Raw genomic sequence first — 24,809 nt, 5'->3', positions numbered from 1 at the left:
TGGAGAAAGCGCTGGCCAGCGCAACAGTTGAACATTTTCTGTATCCAGAAAGGCCGTAGAGGACCTGCAACATGTGGTCGTGCATTATCCTGCTGAAATGTAGTGTTTCGCAGGGATCGAATGAAGGGTAGAACTACGGGTCGGAACATGTCTGAAATGTAACGTCCACTGTTCAAAGTGCCGTCAATGCGAACAAGAGGTCACCGAGACGTGTAAGCAATGGCACCCCATACCATCACGCCGGGTGATATGCAAGTATGGCGATGACGAATACACGCTTCCAATGTGCGTTTACCGCGATGTCGCCAAACACGGATGCGACCATCAATGATGCTGTAAACAGAACCTGGATTCCTCTGAAAAAATGACGTTTTGCAGTTCGTGCACCCAGGTTCGTCGTTGAGTACACCATCGCAGGCGCTCCTGTCTATGATGCAGTGTCAAGGGTTAGCGCAGCCGTGGTCTCCGAGCTCATAGTCCATGCTGCTGCAAACGTCGTCGAACTGTTCGTGTAGATGGTTGTTGTTGACTCAGGGATCGAGACGTGGCTGCACGATCCGTTACAGCCATGCGGATAAGATGCCTGTCATCTCGACTGCTAGTGATACGAGGCCGTTGGGATCCAGCACGGCGTTCCGTATTACCCTCCTGAACCCAGCGATTCCATATTCTGCTAACAGTCATTGGATCTCGACCAACGCGAGCAGCAATGTCGCCATACGATAAACCGCAATCGCGATAGGCTACAATCCGACCTTAATAAAAATCCGAAACGTGATGGTACGCATTTCTCCTCCTTACACGAGGCATCACAACAACGTTTCACCAGGCAACTCCGGTCAACTTCTGTTTGTGTATGAGAAATCGGTTGGTAACTTTCCTCATGTCAGCACGTTGTAGGTGTCGCCACCGGCGCCAACCTTGTGTGAATGCTCTGAAAAACTAATCATTTGCATATCACAGCATCTTCTTCCTGTCGGCTAAATTTCCCGTCTGTAGCCCGTCATCTTCGTGGTGTAGTAATTTTAATGGCCAGTAGTGTTTGTTTGAGGTCTCGGTATGTAGTCAGTTGTGGTTTTTTCTGGGAAATTCTAGCGAGTGCATCACGAAAATTATATCATCGGCACACATGCTAGGTGTAGATATTTGAGAAGTATGAATTACTCTGTTTGCGAATTTCGTTGCAAATACATCTAGGAGAATGTGACTACTGTTGGTATGATGTGTAGGAGCAAGCTGAAGTAGCGACATGTATAATGAAGGTGTAACCTCCCCCTCACTTACCGACCTTAATGACAGTGAAAGATGAAACCGCGTGTACCTAATGGGAGTTTTGGAAAAGCAATCGTCACCGAAGTTAAGCTGTCGGTAAAGAGGGAGGAAAGGGTTACATCTAAATGGAAGGAAATGTGCTAATGAAACTGGTGGAAATTAATTTTGAAAAGGGGTAAAGTTAATAAAGAAAGTAAATGTGCAGCCGTTACATTAACAATTAACTAGCGGTAATTAGGTATTTGAGATTTGGGGGAAATCACGGTCGCCAGTCCTAAGGACAATTACTATAGTAACTGAAAAAGAAAGGTTATTACACATATAATTAGCACTAGAAGCGTGGCAACTGAAGGTTGACACGTGTAGTGTGAAAACTGAAAGTTTGTCAGAAGTAATAAATTTCGCTACACCCTGACTTAATTTAGCAAAGAATTAATAAAACCGGAAAATCGAAAGTTAATTTAATGACTGAAGTTAATAGTGAGCTTTCTTTCTGAAGCACATCGAAATTCAGTAAAATACGGTTAGTCTTGGACTACCTCAACAATCATTTCAAAAAACTACTTGAATCTACGCAATTTGGAAATAAGAGATTTAACTTTGAACTTGAATTAAATGATTCTGAACAATTAACAATAGTAAAATTTAGTACGTACCAAGCTGAGCTGCAGTCACAGGTAAGCTAAAATACGATAACAAAACTCGCACTCTTAATTTGTGCTTGTGTAATCTGAATATTGTAGCCAGCTAACTGAACTTTGAAATTAAAGCAGTGAAATAGAATTAGCTATATTACTTTAGTGCTGGCGTTTAAATTTCAACGACACTCGGGTTCATTTCGGAAAAGGAAGGGACCCTGCTTGGTAATGCAATTGGGACAATGAGCAACAAAGGTTCATGCTAAGTTGCTGTTATTATAGTAACGAAAATGGTACAGTTTGAAAAGCTGAGGTCTGCCATACAGTTCTAAAACTTTACTTGCTTCCAGTCTTCCTTGATGGTTGATTGAAGGTTTGAAGCCGTCGATCGAGGAGGTGGCGACAGTCACTCATTGTCGGCCGTCGCTGTTGCAGAAGCTGGATGTTGGCGCGCCTTCTTCTCGACACGGTCACCAGACGAAACGGGCTCTTGATGTGCGCTAGTTAATGTTTCCCGTCCGCGACACCATGTCAGAAACTATCATCGCAAGTCGAGCGCAATTACATGCTGCCAAACCCCGAAAGCGCGGCAACTCGCGGGAGCGTCACACAACACACCTGCTCCACTCGCTACTCCCGCCAGACTCCTCCTCCCAGCCCGCGCTCCACGCGGCAGAGTTAACACTACCAAAGATCCTACACACTTTGATTCTTCACACGACCTATCGACGTAATCGTTCGATAGCAGTTTTCCCTAGGCAAGACCCAGCGTAAAAATACAAATAATATTTACGAAACAAACCAATTATACATCGACATAAATGCATAAATATACAAATAGTAAAACAATTACAATATACAAAGAGACAGAAATGTCATATCTTGAGGTAACAAAGCAAGGAAAAAAAATAGTACAATAGATGGAAATAGGAGGATATGCATTTCCGGCGTCCATTTAAATTTCACGCTGGAAGGACTATTATACATGGTGTTTCCGTAAGAACGTGCAAAAATCTTAGAGGACATAGAGGATGCTCCACTGAGCAATTTGATGTGGGAAACCTGTGGTCGGAGAAGCCAGCTTAAGGAGATAATAGGAACAAAATCACATTATCGTGTACTTTTTTATTTACATTAGTTACAGTTAACTGCATTGACACAATGAATGTACCACTGGTACAGCACAAAATGTGCTGAAACTGATAGACACCAACCTCAGTGCAAGCATGACATCAGTGAACAAGATTCTGACATACCCTGACAAATATTCCTGGTGTGTTTAGAATCACCCGGCGTGAAGGTATGGGGTGCCATTGGTTACACGTCTCGGTCACCTCTTGTTCGCACTGACGGCACTTTGAACAGTGGACGTTACATTTCAGATGTGTTACAACCCGTGGCTGTACCCTTCATTCGATCCCTGCGAAACCCCACATTTCAGCAGGATAATGCTCGACCGCATGTTGCAGGTCCTGTACGGACCTTTCTGCATACAGGAAATGTTCGACTGCTACCCTGGCCAGCATATTCTCCAGATCTCTCACCAACTGAAAACGTCTGGTCAATGGTGGCCGAGCAACTGGCTCGTCACAATACGCCAGTCACTACTCTTGATGAACTGCGGTATCGTGTTGAAACTGCATGGGGAGCTGTACCTGTACACGCCATCCAAGCTCTGTTTGACTCAATGCCCAGGCATATCAAGGCCGTTATTACGGCCAGAGGTGGTTGTTTGGGTACTGATTTCTCAGGATCTATGCACCCAAATTGCGTGAAAATGTAATCACATGTCATTTTTAGTATAGTATATTTGTCCAATGAATACCCGTTTATCGTCTGCGTATCTTCTTCGTGTAGCAATTTTAATGGCCAGTAGTGTACTTGAAGTTATTTTCAGAAAATTTGAAAATAATGCCACAGGAAATTCTGTCCCTAGCACCAGTTTAGATCGCTTTCAGTCAGTTGCTGTCCAGTTTCTGCGGTCACTGACGAGCAGAACACGTGCCGTTTTATGTGCCTCTGTGAGCACTGCCCTTTTGCGAGTTACCAGACCCATTGTTCATTGCATGCTGTCCCTTTCACAGTGTTCGCTCGCATTCACCGACAGCAGCAGTTCATATTGGAATTCAAGCACGTTGTCACTGACACGCTTCCTCGGGTGCCTGTCGGTTGGGATCTTCCTGCCACTATTGTTCCTACCTTGTGTTACACGGCTGCCAATAGTACACCATTTCTTGGAGACACGTAGGACAGTCGCCGTAAATGCGTAAACAAATCGGGCAATTTATTCATTGTGTGGTCACGTGCTCGTCCGAACACTGTAGCGTTTTCCTTTCAGTGCGTCACGTACCATTTTCTGCTTCTGTTTCCAGGCAGCCGACTGTGACACATACACACCACTTTACTGCCGTGGCTTATGCCAGCGGTGGAAAGTCGCGTAACCTCCCGTTAACAGTTCTACACCGTCCACTGTGCAAGAGTCTATCGAAAACGAGACGGTGCATCCTGCTCGCCAAGGAGGCAATGCTTAGGTGCGTGTTGGAGCCATTGTTATACAGTGGATGTTTACGTAGGAGGGCACGGTGTCCCTTGGTAATTCTGCAGTTTTCTTCCGCCGGCAAGAGATACAAAGACGTCTTGTTCGATAATAAACGTCTGTTTTATCGTGTACAGCGCATTGCAGACGACCTCCACCTCAAAGAAGAGAAATCGCCAGCGCATTTAACGCGAATTGTGTAAGACTGACTTGAGGATCATTCCGTGAACGTTGCTTGCGTGGCTTCTGAGAACGTCCTATTCGTCGCGCCACTGCGTAAGGTTTGCCTGCTTCGGTCTCAGTTCTGGCCAATCAAAGAGAGTTGTGGGTGATGGATCTGTGGTGATGTATCAAGATGGCTGCTATACGCCTTCTTTGTCTCTTGTAATCTGTGTGTCGATAGGTCACTACCGCCATCGTTAGGTACAGGAGTGTTACGTGCAACTAGGTAGGTTCCAAAAATTATGTTTCTTATTTGTTTCTCTCTTGAAGCGTAGTCAAATTGTTCTCACCATAAACATTTTTTGGAAAGTAGTGTCGAATCGGTGGAAAATATTAAGTAACCTTTCTGAAAAGGATATTTGGTTTTGAGAACTCTATTCAACAATTCTACTTTTAGACCATTTTCAATATGAAATTCTTCCAGTTTCTCGCAGATTAATGTATGAGGTTCAACGTTAATCGTATAAGCTTTATATGTAATTTATCTACATATGAAATACTGAATATCCTTTTCCAAAAACTTTCTCCTCGTCTAATGTGTCCTTGAGATATCTTATTCAATGACTGAGAAATACTGACTGTTCGGTTGCCCTGTACTGACTTTTGAACCGTGTGGTGAAACAAAACTTTTATCTCGGTGAAATACTAAATTTGAAATAATGAAAGCGAATCTAATTAAATCCCAAAAGAAAATGCTGAATTTGAAATGACGAAAGTGAATCTAGTTAAATCCCAAAAGAAACTAATTGTGTGCTCAGTGAAAACTATGAAACTGTAACTAATACTAAAGTACGTTATGAAAGTTACGTAACATGAAGTGCAATGTCTGACTTGAAATAACCGCAAAATAAAATACTGCTCAGCTCGGAAGAAAATATCTGTTTAAGATTACCTTTTCTGTCCACTGTAAGTTAAACTGCTTACTTAGCACAACACCTGAAAATTCTGGCAACGTACCGTTTGCTCACAACAATGCAAAGTGAGATCTGTCCTGAACGAAAAGTAGCTTACCTTTTGCTCAACACGCTATTTTATGTCTGGTGTACTGATGTCCTCGAAAGCCAACTGAAATCAGCAAATGGAGTAACTAGAGAAAAATAAGCTACTCAGCATTAAATTTTTCCTTGCGTGTCGGTAACAGTCTGTAGTTGCGTGTGGCGAAAGGTGTAATGCACACACGACGTAACATTTCAAACTCTACTAGGAATAATGCAGGAGGGTTTTACTTCAAAGAAAATCTTTCTTGAGAGATTAAACTCTGATTATTGTTAACAAAAAGTGTACGACATAAGGTGACTCTAACAATTACGAAATTCTTTCATTACAAAAATTACTGACATTTAAACCATTTGCGTAATTTGTGACATAATGAAAGGAAGGAGATCAAATTAACACTTCTCATGAATATCATTAGTTATTTAAAGGACAAAGATTTTCCTTCAATTAATAGTTTTGACAAACAAACATTTCTTTCTTGCGCGTGCATTGGTTATCTTGAATTATTCCTCCAAAAATCTTCTCTCTCCATATACTCAAGAAAATATCTCTACAAATGAGTTTTCACCTTCATAATAGTCCGCCCCGATAGCTGAGTAGTCAGCGTGACAGATTGCCGTCGTACGGGCCCGGGTTCGATTCCCGGCTGGGTCGGGGACTTTCTCCGCTCAGGGACTGGGTGTTGTGTTGTCTTCATCATGATTTCATGGATATCCGGCGCGCAGGTTGCACATTGAGGCGTCGAATGTAATAAGACCTGCACCAAGGCGGCCGGACCTGCCCCGTAAGGGGCCTCCAGGCCAATGACGCCAAACGGTCATTAGATTCACCTTCGTAATTGAGTATCTCAGATAATTTCTCCAAGACTCATAAATATCAGATCTCCTTCTCTAAAACTCAACTGGTCGCTACAGTGCCTCTAATAAGAATGCCTTAGCGCTGTACAATTGACTGGCGATCAAGTGCACCATAGATTACATTAAACACTGAGTCAAGGATTTTATCTACTACTCGTGCAGCGCGCCCATGCTTCTTTGCCCCAGTACAGTAAAGGTGAAATATTTACAATGTCAGAAAACATATGAAAACCTTACAACTGTACTACGTATCTTTTTAGAGAACGTTGGCAAGACGTTGTGTATGGAACGCCGTGTATCAGTATATGAGTGGCAAGCAAAAATTTTGAGAATGTTTATTGACGTAAGAATGATCTGACCGAGCTGCAGTGCAGTAATTAAAAGGAAATGGTTTTGGTTGACAGTTATGGATACCGTATCTGCAACGCATTTACGTGCTCGAAAGCTTTGTGATGTTAGGTGCAGATTTGTGACGTTAGGAGTTTAATTACCGTAATAACGATAGGGAAAGTGTCTTACGATCTGCTAGTTTTATAGATGCTGGGGCTCTCGTGTTGCAGCCTATCATTTCATAACCTCCCCCCACCTGCCCTCCCTCAAATACACTCATGGCCTTTCTGTCCTCAACTGCACTTGGTTGTGGGAGAGATGGAGCCTGACTAACTCGATGTACCACGTAACATATGTGTAGTTGTAGATGACAAACTTATTTACACCACTCTATAGGAAATTTACAAATCGTTAATCGTCACGCAGAACTAAAAAGTAGTGGGAATTGCGCCGCTGACATGATAGAAAACCATGCAAGTATCGACACCATTTCTACCTCGGTTAGGGACAAGAAAGATGGTTGCAATGTGATGTCGCTTTTCCAGGAAATTGTAAATATTTGTGAATTGTTTCAGATGAAACAATAGTAATAAGCACAGTATAATTCGTATATGTGAATGAATTCTTCATGTTTTCTGCAGGATTTCTCTGTAGATGATTTCACAGTTAAATCTGTTTTGGCAGTAAGAATTTACTGGGAATTAAGTTCTTCCAGTATTGAATTTGTATTGTGTTAAGAAAGAATCCTGATCATGTTCTACACTCTGTCATCTGTTTATGTTCTTCGCGAACGGGACAGGGTGGGCTGTCGAACAAGTCTGGTTCTTCTCGCGTGCTCACAGCCATCTGTGGTTATAGCATAAGCAACCTCAAAATGAAAACATTTGTGTTCATAAATTATCGTCCTCTTGACTTGCCAGATAATTAGATACGTCTCATCTTCGTCCATTTGTTACCCATAGACCCATTAGACATGAATTTTATCACTTGTGTTATTTCCTCACAAATGCAAACAACAAAAAGGTTTCCTCCTCCAGGTGACGTCAGCGGATACCCAGTATGACAGCAGTTGCTGTGATACGGGACTCCAGTCTCCTGCGTCACAAGCTGTCCCACTGAGCGAACGCGCTGTCCTCTTCAACAGAAGTCTTTGTGCAGGGATGGAGAAAGAAATCGGCAACGGCGAACTGCAAGCACTAGAGGTACTGTGAAACTTCTGCCCAATTACAAAACAACAAACGCACCCTGCATTATATATTTACACAGTTATACACGACGAGGCATTTGAAACTGTTTTGGTATTATTTGAAAAACTACAAATCAGATTAAAAAAGAAAAATTGTTCGTTTCGAAGAGGGACCTCCAATGACATCAAACTCCACCCCCCTGCCCCATCCCCAAGGGGCGGGAGAGTGAGGGGGCCTACTTTCTATTGAGGATTCGGATTCTCTCGGAGAAATGCGTAACTTCTGCAGTAATTTTTTTTTCAGTGAGTTATAGATAGCGCTGTAATCGACAAAAATCGAATTGCGTTAAAAACTGTTTAAGAATGTTAATATTTCTACATCCACGTGATTACTCTGCTATTCACAATAAAGTGCCTGGCAGAGGGTTCAATGAATCACCTTCATGCTGTCTCTCTACCGTTCCATTCTCGAACAGCACGCGGGAAAGACGAGCACTTACATTTTTCCGTGCGAGACCTGATTTCTCTTATTTTATTGTGATGATCATTTCTCCCTATGTAGGTGGGTGCCAACAGAATATTTTCGCAATCAGAGGAGAAAACTGGTGATTGAAATTTCATGAGAAGATCCCGTCGCAACGAAAAACGCCTGACTTTCCGTCTATTACTACGAACTGTGTGACCTTTCTGAAAGGAAATCACGAATCCAGTCGCACAAATGAGGCGATAATCCGCAGGCACGCACTTTGATTGGAAGACGCTTGTGAGGAACGGTGTTGAAAGCCTTCTGGAAATCTAAAAATATGGAATCAATTTGACATCCCCTGTCGATAGCACTTATTACTTCATGAGCATAGAGAGCTAGTTGTGTTTGACAAGAACGATATTTTCTGAATCCGTCCTTACTATATGTCAATAAATCGTTTTCTTCGCGGTACTTCATAATTTTCGAATACAGTATATGTTCTAAAACCCTACTGTTAGTGATATAGGCCTGTAGTTCCCTTTTTGGGTATTGGTGTGACTTGAGCAGTTTTCCAGTCTTTAGGTACGTACCTTTTCGTGAGCGAGTGGTTGTATATAATTGCTAAATATGGAGCTATTTTATCAGCATACTCTGAGAGGAACCTGACTGGTATAGAATCTGGTCTTGCCTTTATTAAGTGATTTAAGCAGCTTTGTTACACCGAGGATATCTACTTCTATGTTTTTCATCTTGGCAGTTGTTCTTGATTGGAATTCAGGAATATTTACTTCGTCTTCTTTGGTGAAGGAGTTCTGGAAAACCGTGTTTAATAACTCTGCTTAAGTGGCACTGTCATCAGTGACTCCACCCTTGTTATTGCACAGTGAAGGTATTGATTGTGTCTTGCCTCTGGTGTGCTTTATGTATGACCAGGCTGTCGTTCTAAAATCTTCAATAAGAAACCGGTTTTATAGCAAAAAAGACTCCGGAATGCAATTGCTTTGTCCACCTTTTTGGTGTAATTTCTTTCACATTTATGACGCTCAGTTTGCTTTATTCAATGGGGATTCTTTACTTGCCAACAACGAGTATTATACCGATTCAATTGACTGCGATTCGTAAAAGTTGATTCATCAGAGAAAATTCTCTGTGAAATAAAACCATCATAGGCTGCTAGCTGTTGTCGTATCCAACTGCAAATGTTCAAGCGGTTTTAAAAGTCTTCCTCATGTAATTCTTGATGTCAACGATGTTGTTGTTGTGGTCTTCAGTCCTGAGGCTGGTTTGATGCAGCTCTCCATGCTACTCTATCCTGTGCAAGCTTCTTCATCTCCCAGTACCTAATGCAGCCTACGCCCTTCTGATTCTGCTTAGTGTATTCATCTCTTGGTCTCCCTCTACGATTTTTACCCTCCACGCTGCCCTCCAGTACTAAATTGGTGACCCCTTGATGCCTCAGAACATGTCCTACCAACCGATCCCTTCTTCTGGTCGAGTTGTGCCACAAACTCCTCTTCTCCCCAATTTTATTCAATACCTCCTCATTAGTTATGTGATGTACCAATGTAATCTTCAGCATTCTTCTGTAGCACCACATTTCGAAAGCTTCTATTCACTTCTTGTCTAAACTATTTATCGTCCACGTTTCGCTTCCATATATGGCTACACTCCATACAAATACTTTCAGAACGATAAGTGATGTGAATGGAATTTGCGTACATACAATATGTGCAGAACACTTCTTTGCGAAATATTTGTCGAGAACTAAAGTGTTTTTTACAAATTATGGAGAGCAGCAATCAGTCGTCCAAACTATGTGCATCCCCCATGATAAATCCTAATTCTGTTTCGGATTGACCGTGTTTTGAATGGCAAGTTAAATCTCTGTTTTTGGATGATACACGGCACAGTATTATATTTTTATCTAGTCCATTCTTGAGTCCATACTTTGGTAAGGTGCAACTCATCTCTCCCAGCGACCTTTTCTATTTTAGGTGGTAGTCGTCCAGAGCAAAATCAGTTGTGGTTTGCGTCACCAGTATCTTCATGGATTGGCAGATCTTTATTATTCCAGATCTTTTTGTGCTCGTTCGTGAGAGCATTTACGCGTCGTAGTTGACGGGATGGAATGTGGTTTCGTACTGGTGTACAAAATGGTTCAAATTGCTCTGAGCACTATGGGTCTTAACTTCTGAGGTCATCAGTACCCTAGACTTAGAACTATTTAAACCTAACTAACCTAAGGACATCACACACACCCATGCCCGAGGCAGGATTCGAACCTGCGACCGTAGCGGTCGCGCGGTTGCAGACTGTAGCGCCTAGAACCGCTCGCCCACCCCGGCTGGCGTACTGGTAGACATTCCGTAGGCGTTGACTGATGACACTAGCAATCATTCTTACGGTGTTATTTAGCTGGACGTCTGTTTCTGATGCATATGGACTACTTAGCCAAACTGGAGCACAATAATCGTCGCTTGCCGGCCGCGGTGGTCTAGTGGTTCTAGGCGCGCAGTCCGGAACCGCGGGACTGCTACGGTCGCAGGTTCGAATCCTGCCTCGGGCATGGATGTGTGTGATGTCCTTAGGTTAGTTAGGTTTAAGTAGTTCTAAGTTCTAGGGGACTGATGACCATAGAAGTTAAGTCCCATAGTGCTCAGAACAATTTGAACCATTTTTTTAATCGTCGCTTGAGAAAACTGGACTCAGAGCAGAGAAACGTAGGGTGGAAGCCGATGCTCTCCAGGTTGTGACACACATCTTTTGGATAAAGCTGTTCTCGTTTTCAGTATTTCGGGTATTTTTGATAGATGAAGGTCTATCTGGGGTTACCTCAAGATCCTTAGGGGTTGCATTGCAAGTATAGTGTTTTCAAATTGTATGTTGCGTTTTCTTCTGGTGAGTTTATTAATTAGGTGAAAGCAGGAATCCTCTGTTTTGGCGGCGTTAGATTGGAGTCACCATTTGTGAAAGTTCTTTCACAGAACAACTAGATCTCCGTTAGAATTGCTTTTGACTGTTAGTTGTAGCTACACCTTGTTGCAAGTATTTAGTCGTTGGCGTAACCAAACTTCATTGATTTTGTTTTTGGCATGTCTGTTTTGTACAAACTGAAGAGAAAGAGAGCAGATAGTGTGGAAAGTTCCATTCGGCTTTTCGCGGATGATGCTGTAGTATACAGATAAGTTGCAGCATTAGAAAATTGCAGCGAAATGCAGGAAGGTCTGCAGAGGATAGGCACTTGGTGCAGGGAGTGGCAACTGACCCTTAACATAGACAAATGTAATGTATTGCGAATGCATAGAAAGAAGGATCCTTTATTGTATGATTGTATGATAGCGGAACAAACAGTGGTAGCAGTTCCTTCTATAAAATATCTGGGAGTATGCGTACGGAACGATTTGAAGTGGAATGATCATATAAAATTAACTGTTGGTAAGGCGGGTGCCAGATTGAGATTCATTGGGAGAGTCTTTAGAAAATGTAGTCCATCAACAAAGGAGGTGGCTTACAAAACACTCGTTCGACCTATACTTGAGTATTGCTCATCAGTGTGGGATCCGTTCAAGGTCGGGTTGACGGAGGAGATAGAGAAGATCCAAAGAAGAGCGGCGCGTTTCGTCACAGGGTTATTTGGTAAGCGTGATAGCGTTACGGAGATGTTTAGCAAACTCAAGCTGCAGACTCTGCAGGAGAGGCGCTCTGCATCGCGGTGTAGCTTGCTGTCCAGGTTTCGAGAGGGTTCGTTTCTGGATGAGGTATCGAATATATTGCTTCCCCCTACTTATACCTCCCGAGGAGATCAAGAATGTAAAATTAGAGAGATTAGAGCGCACACGGAGGCTTTCCGGCAGTCATTCTTCCCGCGAACCATACGCGACTGGAACAAGAAAGGGAAGTAATGACAGTGGCTTTCGGAGTATAAATATAGATGTAGATGTAGATGAAGAGCTGATCCCTGTGGTAAATCTTTTTTGATTTACTTGGAGATCTGATGTTGTACACCAAGACTACTTGGAACACTCAGTCGTTTAGCATATTGTTGATTAGTCGAGATGTTGGTTTGCAAGGAATTACTCGAAGAAGCTTGTATATCACTTCTCTTCGGATTGTATTATTGCCCATCGATAGGTGAATGAATGCAGCTGCGGTTTTAAGTTTACTTTGAAATCCTGGCTCGTTGGAGGTGCAGAGTAAAACTTCGTTTTGGCTGGATGCCTGCTTGTTCAACTGGGACTGTTTCAAGTAATGTTGTACTGGGTCTATTATCGATAAGCCGTTCAAGTAGCTTGCACGTCACACTTAGCAGGGCTATTCTTCGATAACTCTTAGGGTTATCAGCTGGTTTGCCAGGTTTTAGGTAATATTGCGATTATCTTCGAGCATTTAAACTCTTGCGGTATGTTATAAAATCAAAGCACAGAAAGCAAAGGACGACAGAGCAGCAAGTTGATGCAGTCTTTCTCCAGTATAGTTAGTGATGCACCTATCGCTTATGTGTGCGTTTATGTTTTTATTGAGATCCCCGTTGTGCTGTAATGGTTTTTAAATGCTCGGTATTACGCTTTTGTTGATGTTTTTGCAGCCCACTTAAAATCAGTTCACATCATATCTTTGTGTACTCTAAGGCTGAAATATTTACTGCATATTGTTCGTCAAGTAGTACACCATCAGTTCATACTACCACTTGTAGTGGGGCGGAGTCAGTCGTCTGCGTTTTTGTTAACGCTATCGTCCAGTCCACCTGCCTCGATAGGATTCTTGCCGATGTCCCTTCACTCTGTGGTAGCAGACGCGTGCTACGCGGTGTAAAGCAGCATTGATGAAACCGCCACGTAATACCTACCACACAGAGGCCACGAAACTCTAGTTGAAAGCCAGTTCCTGCAAGTTCATGATATAAAAAATCGGGCGTTCGGGATCTTCAGTCTACTTGCAGAAATGCGTTTGAAATTAGATTAACTCTGCTTTTTATTCATATTGAAACACATGAAATGGCTATCAAGTCCGTATTTAATATGGTAAAACGTTATCGTTCATAGTTCACTGCCTGTATAATATATAATATTCACTAGAAAAGCAGCCATAATTTTAGGAAGTCCCACCCGACTAATTATCAGGTTCTACCAGTCCATACCCACAACTATTGGCGAGTTAAACATTCGGTCGTTTCAGTGGTCTTCTTCGTAAGAGTTGCTCAACAAAATATTCCGTGCACAGCACGAAACACGCCACGCGGAGATGTTACTACGACCAGAAAGCTCTCACGCTCATATCTCTCAAACTATTTAATTTAGAAACACCAAACCTTCATCGAATTGTTCGTGACTCCAATCGCTTCAGTCACGATATGTTCGAACCGAAATTAGATCACTATTTCCTCATATTACAGAGTATTTTTATGAAGCGATCTGACATCGTGTTCTCCATAGACCGGCTACCAATGACTACTTCTCGAGGTTCTCTCCACTCTGCAGACTCCTCTTTTCGCGTGGGAACAGCGTAATTCTGATCGGCTGTTGATCTAGACGACCAATCAGAACGTTCCTTCCAGATCATTATCGCGGCAAATCTTGCTTTATCCAATCACTAATTCGATAGTAATTAATGTCAGCAAAACTTCAAATTCTTGTATTCTATTTAATCAAAATAAACGAACTGCGAAATATTCTTCAAATTGATAAATAAACGTATTAGGCCTCTAGCTTCCAATCTGGTTACTTTTATACAAAAGCAAGAGCACACCGACATACACCACCTGAATCGTGGTTCCAACATAACTTTCCCACGGTTCGTTATTACAGGGTTTCTTGTAAAATGAAATATTAAATTGTACTGTATGTCCCACATACACCCACTCAATCATTCTCACGCATTCACACGGAAAAATATAATCAAATAATAACTTTGACCGATTTTGGTATTACGTAATGCATAGTGACTAAAGTTTAAAAAAATCCTAATTAATTGATTTTTATGCACTGCTAACTTTGGAATGGCTTCAAATCTGTTATTGTTCCTTACTTGGTTTTAAAAAACAAGTGTTGGCTTGAGGACTTTTAGGTAATTCAGAACTATAATAAATAATAACTATAGTAATAGTTATAAATAATAACTATAATAAATAAAAATCTGAAATTTTGACAGCATCATCCCATTAATAACAAAGGGCTGTGTACCAAATTTGAACAAAATCGGATAATAACTAATATGGATTACTTAGATTCGTAGAGGGTAAGAACCTTCATATCGACTGAATGTTATGCTATGCAGTTCTCACGGCAAGCAGTGTCAGCTGTGCTGTTAGCAAAGCGAAAAAAAAAAAAAAAACCATCCTGCATCCACCGTACTAGAAGGCTGCGTGTCTTACTGCAACGAATGTCATCACCTAGAAACTTGCTGCGTTACGCACTATTGCATTTTTTGGAGTTGTCATTATGAACGGTGACTGTGCATTGTCCGACAGACACCCACGGAAGTTTTAACCCCACTCACTTATCGACCTTAATGACAGTGAAAAATTAAACCGCATGTACCTAATGGAAATCTGGGAAAAGCAATCGTCACTGAAGTTAATCTGTCGGTAAAGAGGTAGGAAAGTGGTTCACCTAAATGAAAGGAAAAATGCAAATGAAATTGGTGGAAATTAATTTTGAAAAAGGGTAAAGTTAATAAAGAAAGTAAATGTGCGGTCGTTACGTTAACAATTAACTGACGTTAATTAGACATTTGGGATTTGGGGAAAATTACGGTCGCCAGTCCTACGGACAACTACTATAATAACTGAAAAAGAAAGGTTAATGCACATATAATTAGCACTAAAGCCATGGCAACTGAAGGTTGACACGTGTTGTGTGAAAACGAATGTTTGTCAGAAGTATTCAAACTCAGTATTGGCCTCCTACTACCTATTCACATATAACGTAGAACAATCGCTATATTTGTAACCACTTTCATTTTGTCAACAGATGTCTCCTTCCCAGGCTGGTTGATTTAGCACTATTAACCAAAAAGAATCGCTACAATGTTCACTTGAAGAAGAAGCAGCGGAGAAAAATAACAGCTCCACACTAAGACAGGTACAGACACCTTATATTGTGATCTGTCTCTGCATTGTGAGCCTAGGAACATGTGCAACGACAGATGCGTACAATTGGAAGCTCAAAGTGGGGAAAGATGCATTAAGGCAGGCAATGATGACGGAGCCCGCTGTTAATGGTTGCTGTGTACATCGTGAGATCACTGATCTGAGTAATAGGCCCAGTTGTAAAGTTCTATAAGCCAAATGTTCTGTGACCTTGTGCGTTGATCTTAATAAAATGAGTTCTCTCTTTGAGTCGCTATTGCAGCAATACGTTTATTAAACCAGTATCATGTGGGAAGAGAGGCATTGCCCAAACCGACAGCTGTTTCAACAAATAAAGCTATTGATTCATGATTGATGTTTCAAATCGTTTACGAAATACGATGGATGTTACGAATATTTTATTCTGTCTTTATCAATTGCTTGTGCAAGCAGTTCTCACTGTACTACCTATAAACCATTTTCTCTAGACTGTAGATAGATATAGATCCTCTTCCAAATTTAAAGAATTATTCAATATCTTAGCTACATTTTGCAAGGAACGATGCATGATCACTGTGCACCAAAACCAAACTCATAGCGAGTAGCTCAGTTTTATAGGCAATTCATCATGAAACAGTATGGAGTCATCACTAGCTTGCACAGTATCTTATTAACAACTTGGTCCATGGCTTGGTCTGTGGCACTCTCGAACCCTACCAACTCAAATCTGGACTCATCTGACCAGGCCATGGTTTTCCAGCCGTCCAGGGTCCAAACGATATTTCGCCGCACTGCCCTAACGGATACGTTCGTCGTACGTTCCACAATCACTTCTGCGGTACTTTCACGGAATGTTCGTTGTCTGTTAGCACTGACGATGCTACGCAAACGCCACTGCTCTGGGTCGTTAAGCTAAGGCCGCCGGCCACTGCATTGTACACGGTGAGAGGTAATCTACAGACATACCGAAAACAGGGCAAACGCATTGCAAATGCGGAATATGTGTGTGGAGGCGACTAGATGAAGTCGAATACAGTGCTATACTACGCGTCCCGATCCCAAATATGGTGAATTTGCGCTAGGTGTTGGCAGCTGTACTACGAGGGTCACTCCAAAAGAAATGCACACTATTTTTTTTTATTCTACATGTTTGAAAGTTTTACAGTGTGTAGATACATCCTTTAGGCTGGTGCGAGTGTAGGCATACCATAACTTTTCTGGCACTGTACAGATATAAAAGGTAACTACTCTGTTTGTGTAAAATGTGTATATATTGCAGTGTAATGTTACTGTGGCTTATGTTGTGGCATGACCAGAGAAAATGAGTGTGTGTCCTATCGTGAGGGATGTAGAGGTAACACATTGATAACTGTGAGGGTATGAGATAGATTTTTAAGAGGTAAATTATGTGCGCTGTAGATACTCAGATTCATTCCAGAACCACAGCCATCAAGAGGATACATTACCTGTTCATTGATTGGTGTCAGACTGCAGCACCAATCGTAATATTTAATTGTAGTTACACCGGTAAATACACTCCTGGAAATTGAAATAAGAACACCGTGAATTCATTGTCCCAGGAAGGGGAAACTTTATTGACACATTCCTGGGGTCAGATACATCACATGATCACACTGACAGAATCACAGGCACATAGACACAGGCAACAGAGTATGCACAATGTCGGCACTAGTACAGTGTATATCCACCTTTCGCAGCAATGCAGGCTGCTATTCTCCCATGGAGACGATCGTAGAGATGCTGGATGTAGTCCTGTGGAACGGCTTGCCATGCCATTTCCACCTGGCGCCTCAGTTGGACCAGCGTTCGTGCTGGACGTGCAGACCGCGTGAGACGACGCTTCATCCAGTCCCAAACATGCTCAATGGGGGACAGATCCGGAGATCTTGCTGGCCAGGGTAGTTGACTTACACCTTCTAGAGCACGTTGGGTGGCACGGGATACATGCGGACGTGCATTGTCCTGTTGGAACAGCAAGTTCCCTTGCCGGTCTAGGAATGGTAGAACGATGGGTTCGATGACGGTTTGGATGTACCGTGCACTAGACAGTGTCCCCTCGACGATCACCAGTGGTGTACGGCCAGTGTAGGAGATCGCTCCCCACACCATGATGCCGGGTGTTGGCCCTGTGTGCCTCGGTCGTATGCAGTCCTGATTGTGGCGCTCACCTGCACGGCGCCAAACACGCATACGACCATCATTGGCACCAAGGCAGAAGCGACTCTCATCGCTGAAGACGACACGTCTCCATTCGTCCCTCCATTCACGCCTGTCGCGACACCACCGGAGGCGGGCTGCACGATGTTGGGGCGTGAGCGGAAGACGGCCTAACGATGTGCGGGACCGTAGCCCAGCTTCATGGAGAGGGTTGCGAATGGTCCTCGCCGATACCCCAGGAGCAACAGTGTCCCTAATTTGCTGGGAAGTGGCGGTGCGGTCCCCTATGGCACTGCATAGGATCCTACAGTCTTGGCGTGCATCCGTGCGTCGCTGCGGTCCGGTCCCAGGTCGACGGGCATGTGCACCTTCCGCCGACCACTGGCGACAACATCGATGTACTGTGAAGACCTCACGCCCCAAGTGTTGAGCAATTCGGCGGTACGTCCACCCGGCCTCCCGCTTGCCCACTATACGCCCTCGCTCAAAGTCCGTCAACTGCACATACGGTTCACGTCCACGCTGTCGCGGCATGCTACCAGTGTTAAAGACTGCGATGGAGCTCCGTATGCCACGGCAAACTGGCTGACACTGACGGCGGCGGTGCACAAATGCTGCGCAGCTAGCGCCATTCGACGGCCAACACCGCGGTTCCTGGTGTGTCCGCTGTGCCGTGAGTGTGATCATTGCTTGTACAGCCCTCTCGCAGTGTCCGGAGCAAGTATGATGGGTCTGACACACCGGTGTCAATGTGTTCTTTTTTCCATTTCCAGGAGTGTATATTCCTGGTTCCCAATATTCTTGTGAATTTTGTATGTATTTGATGATCTGTAGACAACTTTTGTGGGGTTTAACTGCCTGTGCGATATGGCGATGTGTACAAAATAGTTTTTATTTCCGCTGAAAGTCTCGTCTGCAGAAAACAATGGTGAACGGTGCTCCCACACCGGCAGCAGCAGCAGTTTGGCGACTGAATTCAGTGACAGATGGGCTGTCCCAGCAGAATTGATAGGAAGAACGTACCCTGGCCTATTATGAGAAGCATTGCAACATCTCTCTCGGCACTGGACTCACAGTGCAGCTGTGTGTCATTGCACCAGCAATGGTGCCTAGGTGGACATGTGTTTCAAACAGGTATTTTTTTGGTCTCATGTATGAAAGAGATACTGCTGCCTCGTGCTTGTGGGACCTGAATGGACATCGGTGAGTGGCTTGGCAGTTGATGGCCGTGTCATCACTTTTCAGGGGCTGCCGGTACACCCTGACCTCAGCATCGGGCATTGGGTGGCATGAAGTGTTTTTTATTAGACATCTTTTGTTTAAACTATATTCCATCGATTTTACCGACCAATAGGATTCCATGAATTTAAAAAAAAACTGCCCATACATGAGAAGAATATCGATTTTATTAATTTGCATAAATTTTATATATCAACATGGTGTTAGCAGTACAATTGTTAGAGAGAGAGTGTGTGTGAGTGGGTCACATGGAGCACAACAGCAGGTTAAGTACAGAACACCACATTAATCTGAATAAGTTTTATGTACAATGCAGTACAATAGTTTAAAGGGGTGGGTAACAAAGAAGAACCCGCCAGAAATGACGTTCAGAAGCATGTGAAATTCGAAAAGTGTACCAGAAAATGGTGGGAGAACTAAGTAATTACTTAATTTGGTATCAAAGTTGGTCCAATAGTTTAAGGAAATGAGGGTGACATAGAAAACCACTTAACAGAACTATAGGTTAAGTGCCAACAAAGGGCCAAACTTTAGGTTAAAACACCCAGTCTACAGTGCTGAACATTAGGTTATGCAACATGTTTGCCCCATGTAATCACTTCTTACAAGACCTACACGTTACCAAACACCAGAGAATGATGAGCAAGAGAAATCCAATCCCCACAAACTGAATGTTTTTATACCCTTGAATATCCTGTTATGAGACCCTTCCTCTCCACCAATTTCCATATATTCCATACACAGCAATCGATTTCTGGACAAATTCTTGCGCTAAATAAATTAACTGTATTCCATACAGCGCCATAAATAATTAAATAATATTCCATACATTTTCTAAAGTGTTTAAACAATATTCCACACACTGCAACCGAATTCCCTCCAAATGACCGATCAATTGAGTCTCTTTTCCTGCCAATTTCTGGGAGGGATGTTGGGAGGGGAGGGGGCTTACCAGAGGGGGAGAAGTTAATTAATTGATTAGTTTAATTAAGTAGCCAATCAAATTGGTAAGAGTGAGACGAGCTATCGAATAACTCAGACCTGAAAGTGTATCTGTAGCAGTGTGGGGTGAGGTTTCCTTAGTGGGAATGGGAGTTAGAGGGGTCAGGTGCACAATAGGTTAAGTGCCTGTCAATCAAAAGGAAGGATCCTCCTAGTAGAACAATAGTTTAAGTACCTGTCAATCAAAGGAGAACAATAGGTTAAGGACCTGTCAATCAAAGGAGAACAATAGGTTTGCCCCTGAGTGCATACCTGCCTCTGAGGTAGGCAACCCACTCTAACAAAATGCGCTGATGGCTGCTTTGCTCTACTACTCAAATGTACTGTTCACTAACGAGGCTTCATTTCAATATGCTAAAAGTTATTCCAGCATTGGGAGACTATTGTAAATGGTGAAGGAGAATTTATTATTGATGACTGAAGTCTCTGTTATGTGTATCTGTTGTGTTCATTAAACTTACAGAATAATGCTATGAACTTATGTATAAAATTAATGACTGCGTCCATGAGGGCCAGAGGTGGACCAATGTGTTATTGACTTTTTCTATTTGTGAAGCTCATTCTCTTGAATTAAGCATCCAGTTTCTCTGAAATTCTCACGACCTGTTTGCTTGCAGTCTGCACATGTACACCATACCTACTAATTTCCGTCCCATTTTGATAATTTCTCTGTGGTGCGTCATTTCTTTATTTTCTTTTCCTTTTTTGGTCTTAGAGTGTATTGCTGCACAGTCGTTGTTAATCTCGAAATAGTAACTACATAATGCTGAACTCACATACCATGAATACTCGATGTACTAGTAATATCTCAAACAAATACAGACACAAGTGAATCGCATGCGCATAGGAACTGAATTCAACAACGAAGAACTGTAAGAGAAAACAGCAATAAAATGGACTGAGCGATTATACACAAACATAAAAACTAATTGAAATATTATCGAAATAAATTTGGGTCAATGAGACTGCTAATTTTTGCTGCTGTGGTAATTGAAAACAGGACCAGATAACTCTACAGACACAAAAACTATTGCCCACACGCTCTACCAGCAGACTATGGCTCTCGCTGCCTGATGCTGCAGGTAAATAACTTTTGTAGGCATAAACAAAAAATAAATGTCTGCCTGTCTTGCTGGGGACTCATTACCGTTCCCTGTCAGTGATGGCGATAGTAACACCGCTGTTTCGTTATTCATTTTCAGGAGAAGGCTGGAATCACAGAATGCAATACAAAAACAAAGGCTACTCCAGCATTCGAGGAGGTCCTGGAAGCCATTGGTTCCAGGGGGAAGTTCCAGACGAGGCTGAACATCGTCTTCGTTTGCTTTGCCTCATGCTTCGACCTGATGAGCGTCAACATGTTCTACCTGGCTATGCAGACTCCAGATCACTGGTGCTACGTCCCTGGCAGGGAGCTTTCCAACCTTTCGATTGAGCAGTGGAAGAACTTCACCATACCGAGGTTTGTAGTGGTAAATATTTTAGCTTTCATCGATGGAATGTTCCGTCGGTTCTTGGTAGAATCTTTATTTTATGGATGGAAACACAATACTTATGCAATATTCTATAGTATTTATTATTTATTTCACAAATCGGTTTTTGCCTTTTATGCAATCATCAGGTACAAAGGCAGCTGGTGCAGTGAAGTTTTATTGGATATTTATACTAGTACATCTGCAGAGTATCTCACTTTCCGGAGATGAAAAATGTTAATGTTAAGTTTAAGAGTAAAACAAGAGGGACTGTTTCTGTGTAAATGCGGTATAAGATTATTTAACTAAGATAAAATAAAGGAAGGAGGACGAACATTCTTCAGGTAAATTAAATTAATAAACATGTGTCAATCAGACCAAGCTTAGTACTGAATGACCAGGCGCAGCTCCCTTACTCGCCACTACTAACTGCAGATGCTACTCATATCCCCGTCCAGGCCATGTTGTAAATTCCTCCCTTTACTCACGCGCCCCATTTTCCTCTATTTCAGTTACTACAATTTCTTATGTTGTGTGAAAAATACTTTGTATAATCACAGATGACTGGCTCATCTGCTTAATTTCTCTACTACAACTTATCTGTTTGTAATGTAGGAGCTATTAAAGACAAAATTATTTTTTTCAGCCACATCTTTGGAATATGTAAACGAATTTTACTGTTGAATTTATTTTCTTCTATGAAGAACTGTTGTAATTTGTATATAGCTAATGTGTAACATGTTTTACCTTGGTTAAATAGTCGTACATCGCATTTACACTGAAATAATCCCTGATGTTTTATTCCTAAACCTAACTTCGGAAATGGAGATAATCTGTAGATGCACTAGTTTAAAGTATTTGATCCAACAAAATTTCACTGTATCACATACTTTAACTTTGTACCTGATGATCACGTAACAGCCGAAAACCGGTTTGAGAAATAAGTAATGAATGTTGTAGGATATTAGACCACCGTTGTGTATATTGTCATTCATATTTTGGATTTCATCTATTACAGTTGCCTATTAATTCTATGGAAGGTGAAACACAGTAAGTACAGCTTATTATAGGTGTGCGTACGGCACAAAATCCTTGTTTAACGTTATCATTCGGAATATGTAGCGTAAACAGAAAACGTTGCACTTTCAATATTAAAAAGTAATATACTGATGGCGCAACTTGCTTGCTTGAAACACGGGATATGTGCATTGGGTGCAACTACTTTCAGAGTCAGATCTTGGAGAAAAATCTATCAGAAAGTCCAGGGAAGTTACGGTTCAATGACACACTGTAAAAGGAAGGTTTGGATACAGATCTTTCGCCTAGTTCTTCACACAACAGTCTAGTGTCTAAAATGAAAACAGCAGACAGAAAGTGGGAACATTAATCTCCAAATTTAAAAATGAGTTCAGCCGTAAGGATACTTCTAATGAAACGTTGTCTGACCATCGTACGCACAAAAATAAGCACTACCAGTACTGAAAAGGAGTTTAGACCATTCATTACGAAGATAGCTCCAGAAAAATTTCTATTACAAACAACTTTATGCGGAAGGTAACTATAGCTCAGAGTCATTGTGAATAATAATAACAATACTCAACGCTCAATAACCATTCAAATTATCACAAAAATTATAACAATTAAGAAGTCAAGAATGGTGGGGTATTTCCAAAAACCACACATCTGTATCAAGGTGATTTATTCCTACCCTTCCAAAATTTCGCTCAGTGATTTGTATTCTTCGCAGATGAATTTGAAATGCGTCTATACCGACGTGAAACCGGTAGCTGCGAATAAAGCACTTTTCATACTACTATGCGGCTTCTGGAAACATCTCATCGTTCTTGACTTTTTAATTGTTATTATTTTTTTGATAATTCGAATGGTTATTGAATGTTGACTGTTGTTATTGTTAGTCACAAATTCCTATTAGCTTTTATACCGAATACGCTGTGTAAAGTGCTCCTTTTTAAAGCTTATCTCTACCAAGAATCTCTCAGTAAGAGAACAGCTGCGCAGAATCTATATCTCCATTCATACTCTACAAACCACTGTGAAGCGCACGGTTGTACAACATGTTAAGATGTTTTCGTTTTCCATTCACGGCAAAGTGATTGCTTAGTTGCCTCTGTGCTCGCTGTAACTAGTCTTCTTTTGTCTTCGAAGTACAACATACATAGGAGGTATGGTACATTACTTGGTTTGTCGGTTAATAATAGTTCTTGAAACTTTGTAAATAGGATGTAGAGGTATAGTTGGCTTTTATCTTGAAGCATTTTGTAAGCGGCCTGTGACGGGGTTGGGGGGGTGGGTTGCGTGCGAGGGTTGGTGGAGTTAAACAAACACAGACAATCCCTCATACGACTATACACCACGTTACGTAGCACATGCACATGGCCACAATATTCTATGACTGAGCGCGTAGACCTCACGTACCTATCTCCTGTCTGCGCTTGTTCTCTTTTTTGTTCCAACAACCAGCTAAAGATTGATCTGAATTGTTTATTTACTAATTAGCTGCAGGTTGGGGGAGCATACACACGGCCAGAACCACAAACATCTGGTAAAGACTCACATTTGTTCCACCAGTGCAACGTGGGCTGCACTGTTTACACAAAAGGTGCAAATAAGAGCTTGCATGACAGCTGGCATTTTTCGGAGAGAAATTTCTCGGGTTCTGTTGGTCACAGAGACAAGGGGTCAAGTGTTCTGGATAACCTTAGGCCTAGAGACCATTTGTATACTTTCGGAATAACGGGCATGCTGTCGCTTCTTGTTTTTCTTTCCGGTTTGGCCATTTGAGGACAACGTTAATTCGCGTCAGTTTCTTTTCTTCTGCGCTTTCCCATTGTCCAATATTCTTTCATTCTCGTGCTTTGCAACCTTCTTCGCTCTTCTGACTTTGCTGTGGGTCTAGTTCCGTCTTCGAAACCTGTGAAAGCCTAGATTTTTTATTTAAAAATTACTCTTTTGTATTACCTGTTTCCTGTATTCCTATTTCTTCTAGACGCCTTTGCACCTCTTGGACCCAGTGTACTTCGGTTCTCTTGTCCACCAGAAACAGTATTATTTGCTGTGTTAACCTCCCATCGTCCATTCTGAGGATGTGTTCAAAGATCAGATTCCTCCTTTCGCTGCTGATGTCCGAGATTCTCTCTATCTTGGTGTATAGTTCTTGGTTATCTCGTCTTCTAAATTGACTACCTTGTGTTCATCGAGGTCGCAGTGTGCTCCTGAGAATTTTTCGTTCCACGCGTTCTAGTCTCTTACGTACTCCTGTTCTTACTAGGTTAAGAATTTCTGCTGCATGTAAGACTATTCTACAGTACAGAGTCAAAATTTAAACAAT

At 42.1% G+C, this 24,809-nt stretch overlaps 1 protein-coding gene across 4 annotated transcripts in view; it reads left to right on the top strand.

Moving 5' to 3' along the window:
• Positions 1-24,809, top strand: part of LOC126177116 (solute carrier family 22 member 7-like) — a 287,762-nt gene that overhangs the window by 42,547 nt on the left and 220,406 nt on the right. For 3 of the 4 annotated variants that reach the window (XM_049924385.1, XM_049924383.1, XM_049924382.1), the window contains exons 2-3: positions 7,889-8,053; positions 21,191-21,450. In XM_049924385.1, coding sequence (XP_049780342.1) covers positions 8,012-8,053; positions 21,191-21,450 — 302 coding nt within the window. In that variant the 5' untranslated portion in view covers positions 7,889-8,011. The remainder of the gene's footprint in view (positions 1-7,888; positions 8,054-21,190; positions 21,451-24,809) is intronic. The other variant, XM_049924386.1, reaches the window with a different exon arrangement.

The sequence above is a fragment of the Schistocerca cancellata genome, chromosome 3 (assembly GCF_023864275.1).
Source record: "Schistocerca cancellata isolate TAMUIC-IGC-003103 chromosome 3, iqSchCanc2.1, whole genome shotgun sequence".
Classification (NCBI taxonomy): domain Eukaryota; kingdom Metazoa; phylum Arthropoda; class Insecta; order Orthoptera; family Acrididae; genus Schistocerca; species Schistocerca cancellata.
The sequence above is the reverse complement of the archived record's forward strand: the minus strand, read 5'-3'. Positions and strand labels throughout refer to the sequence as shown.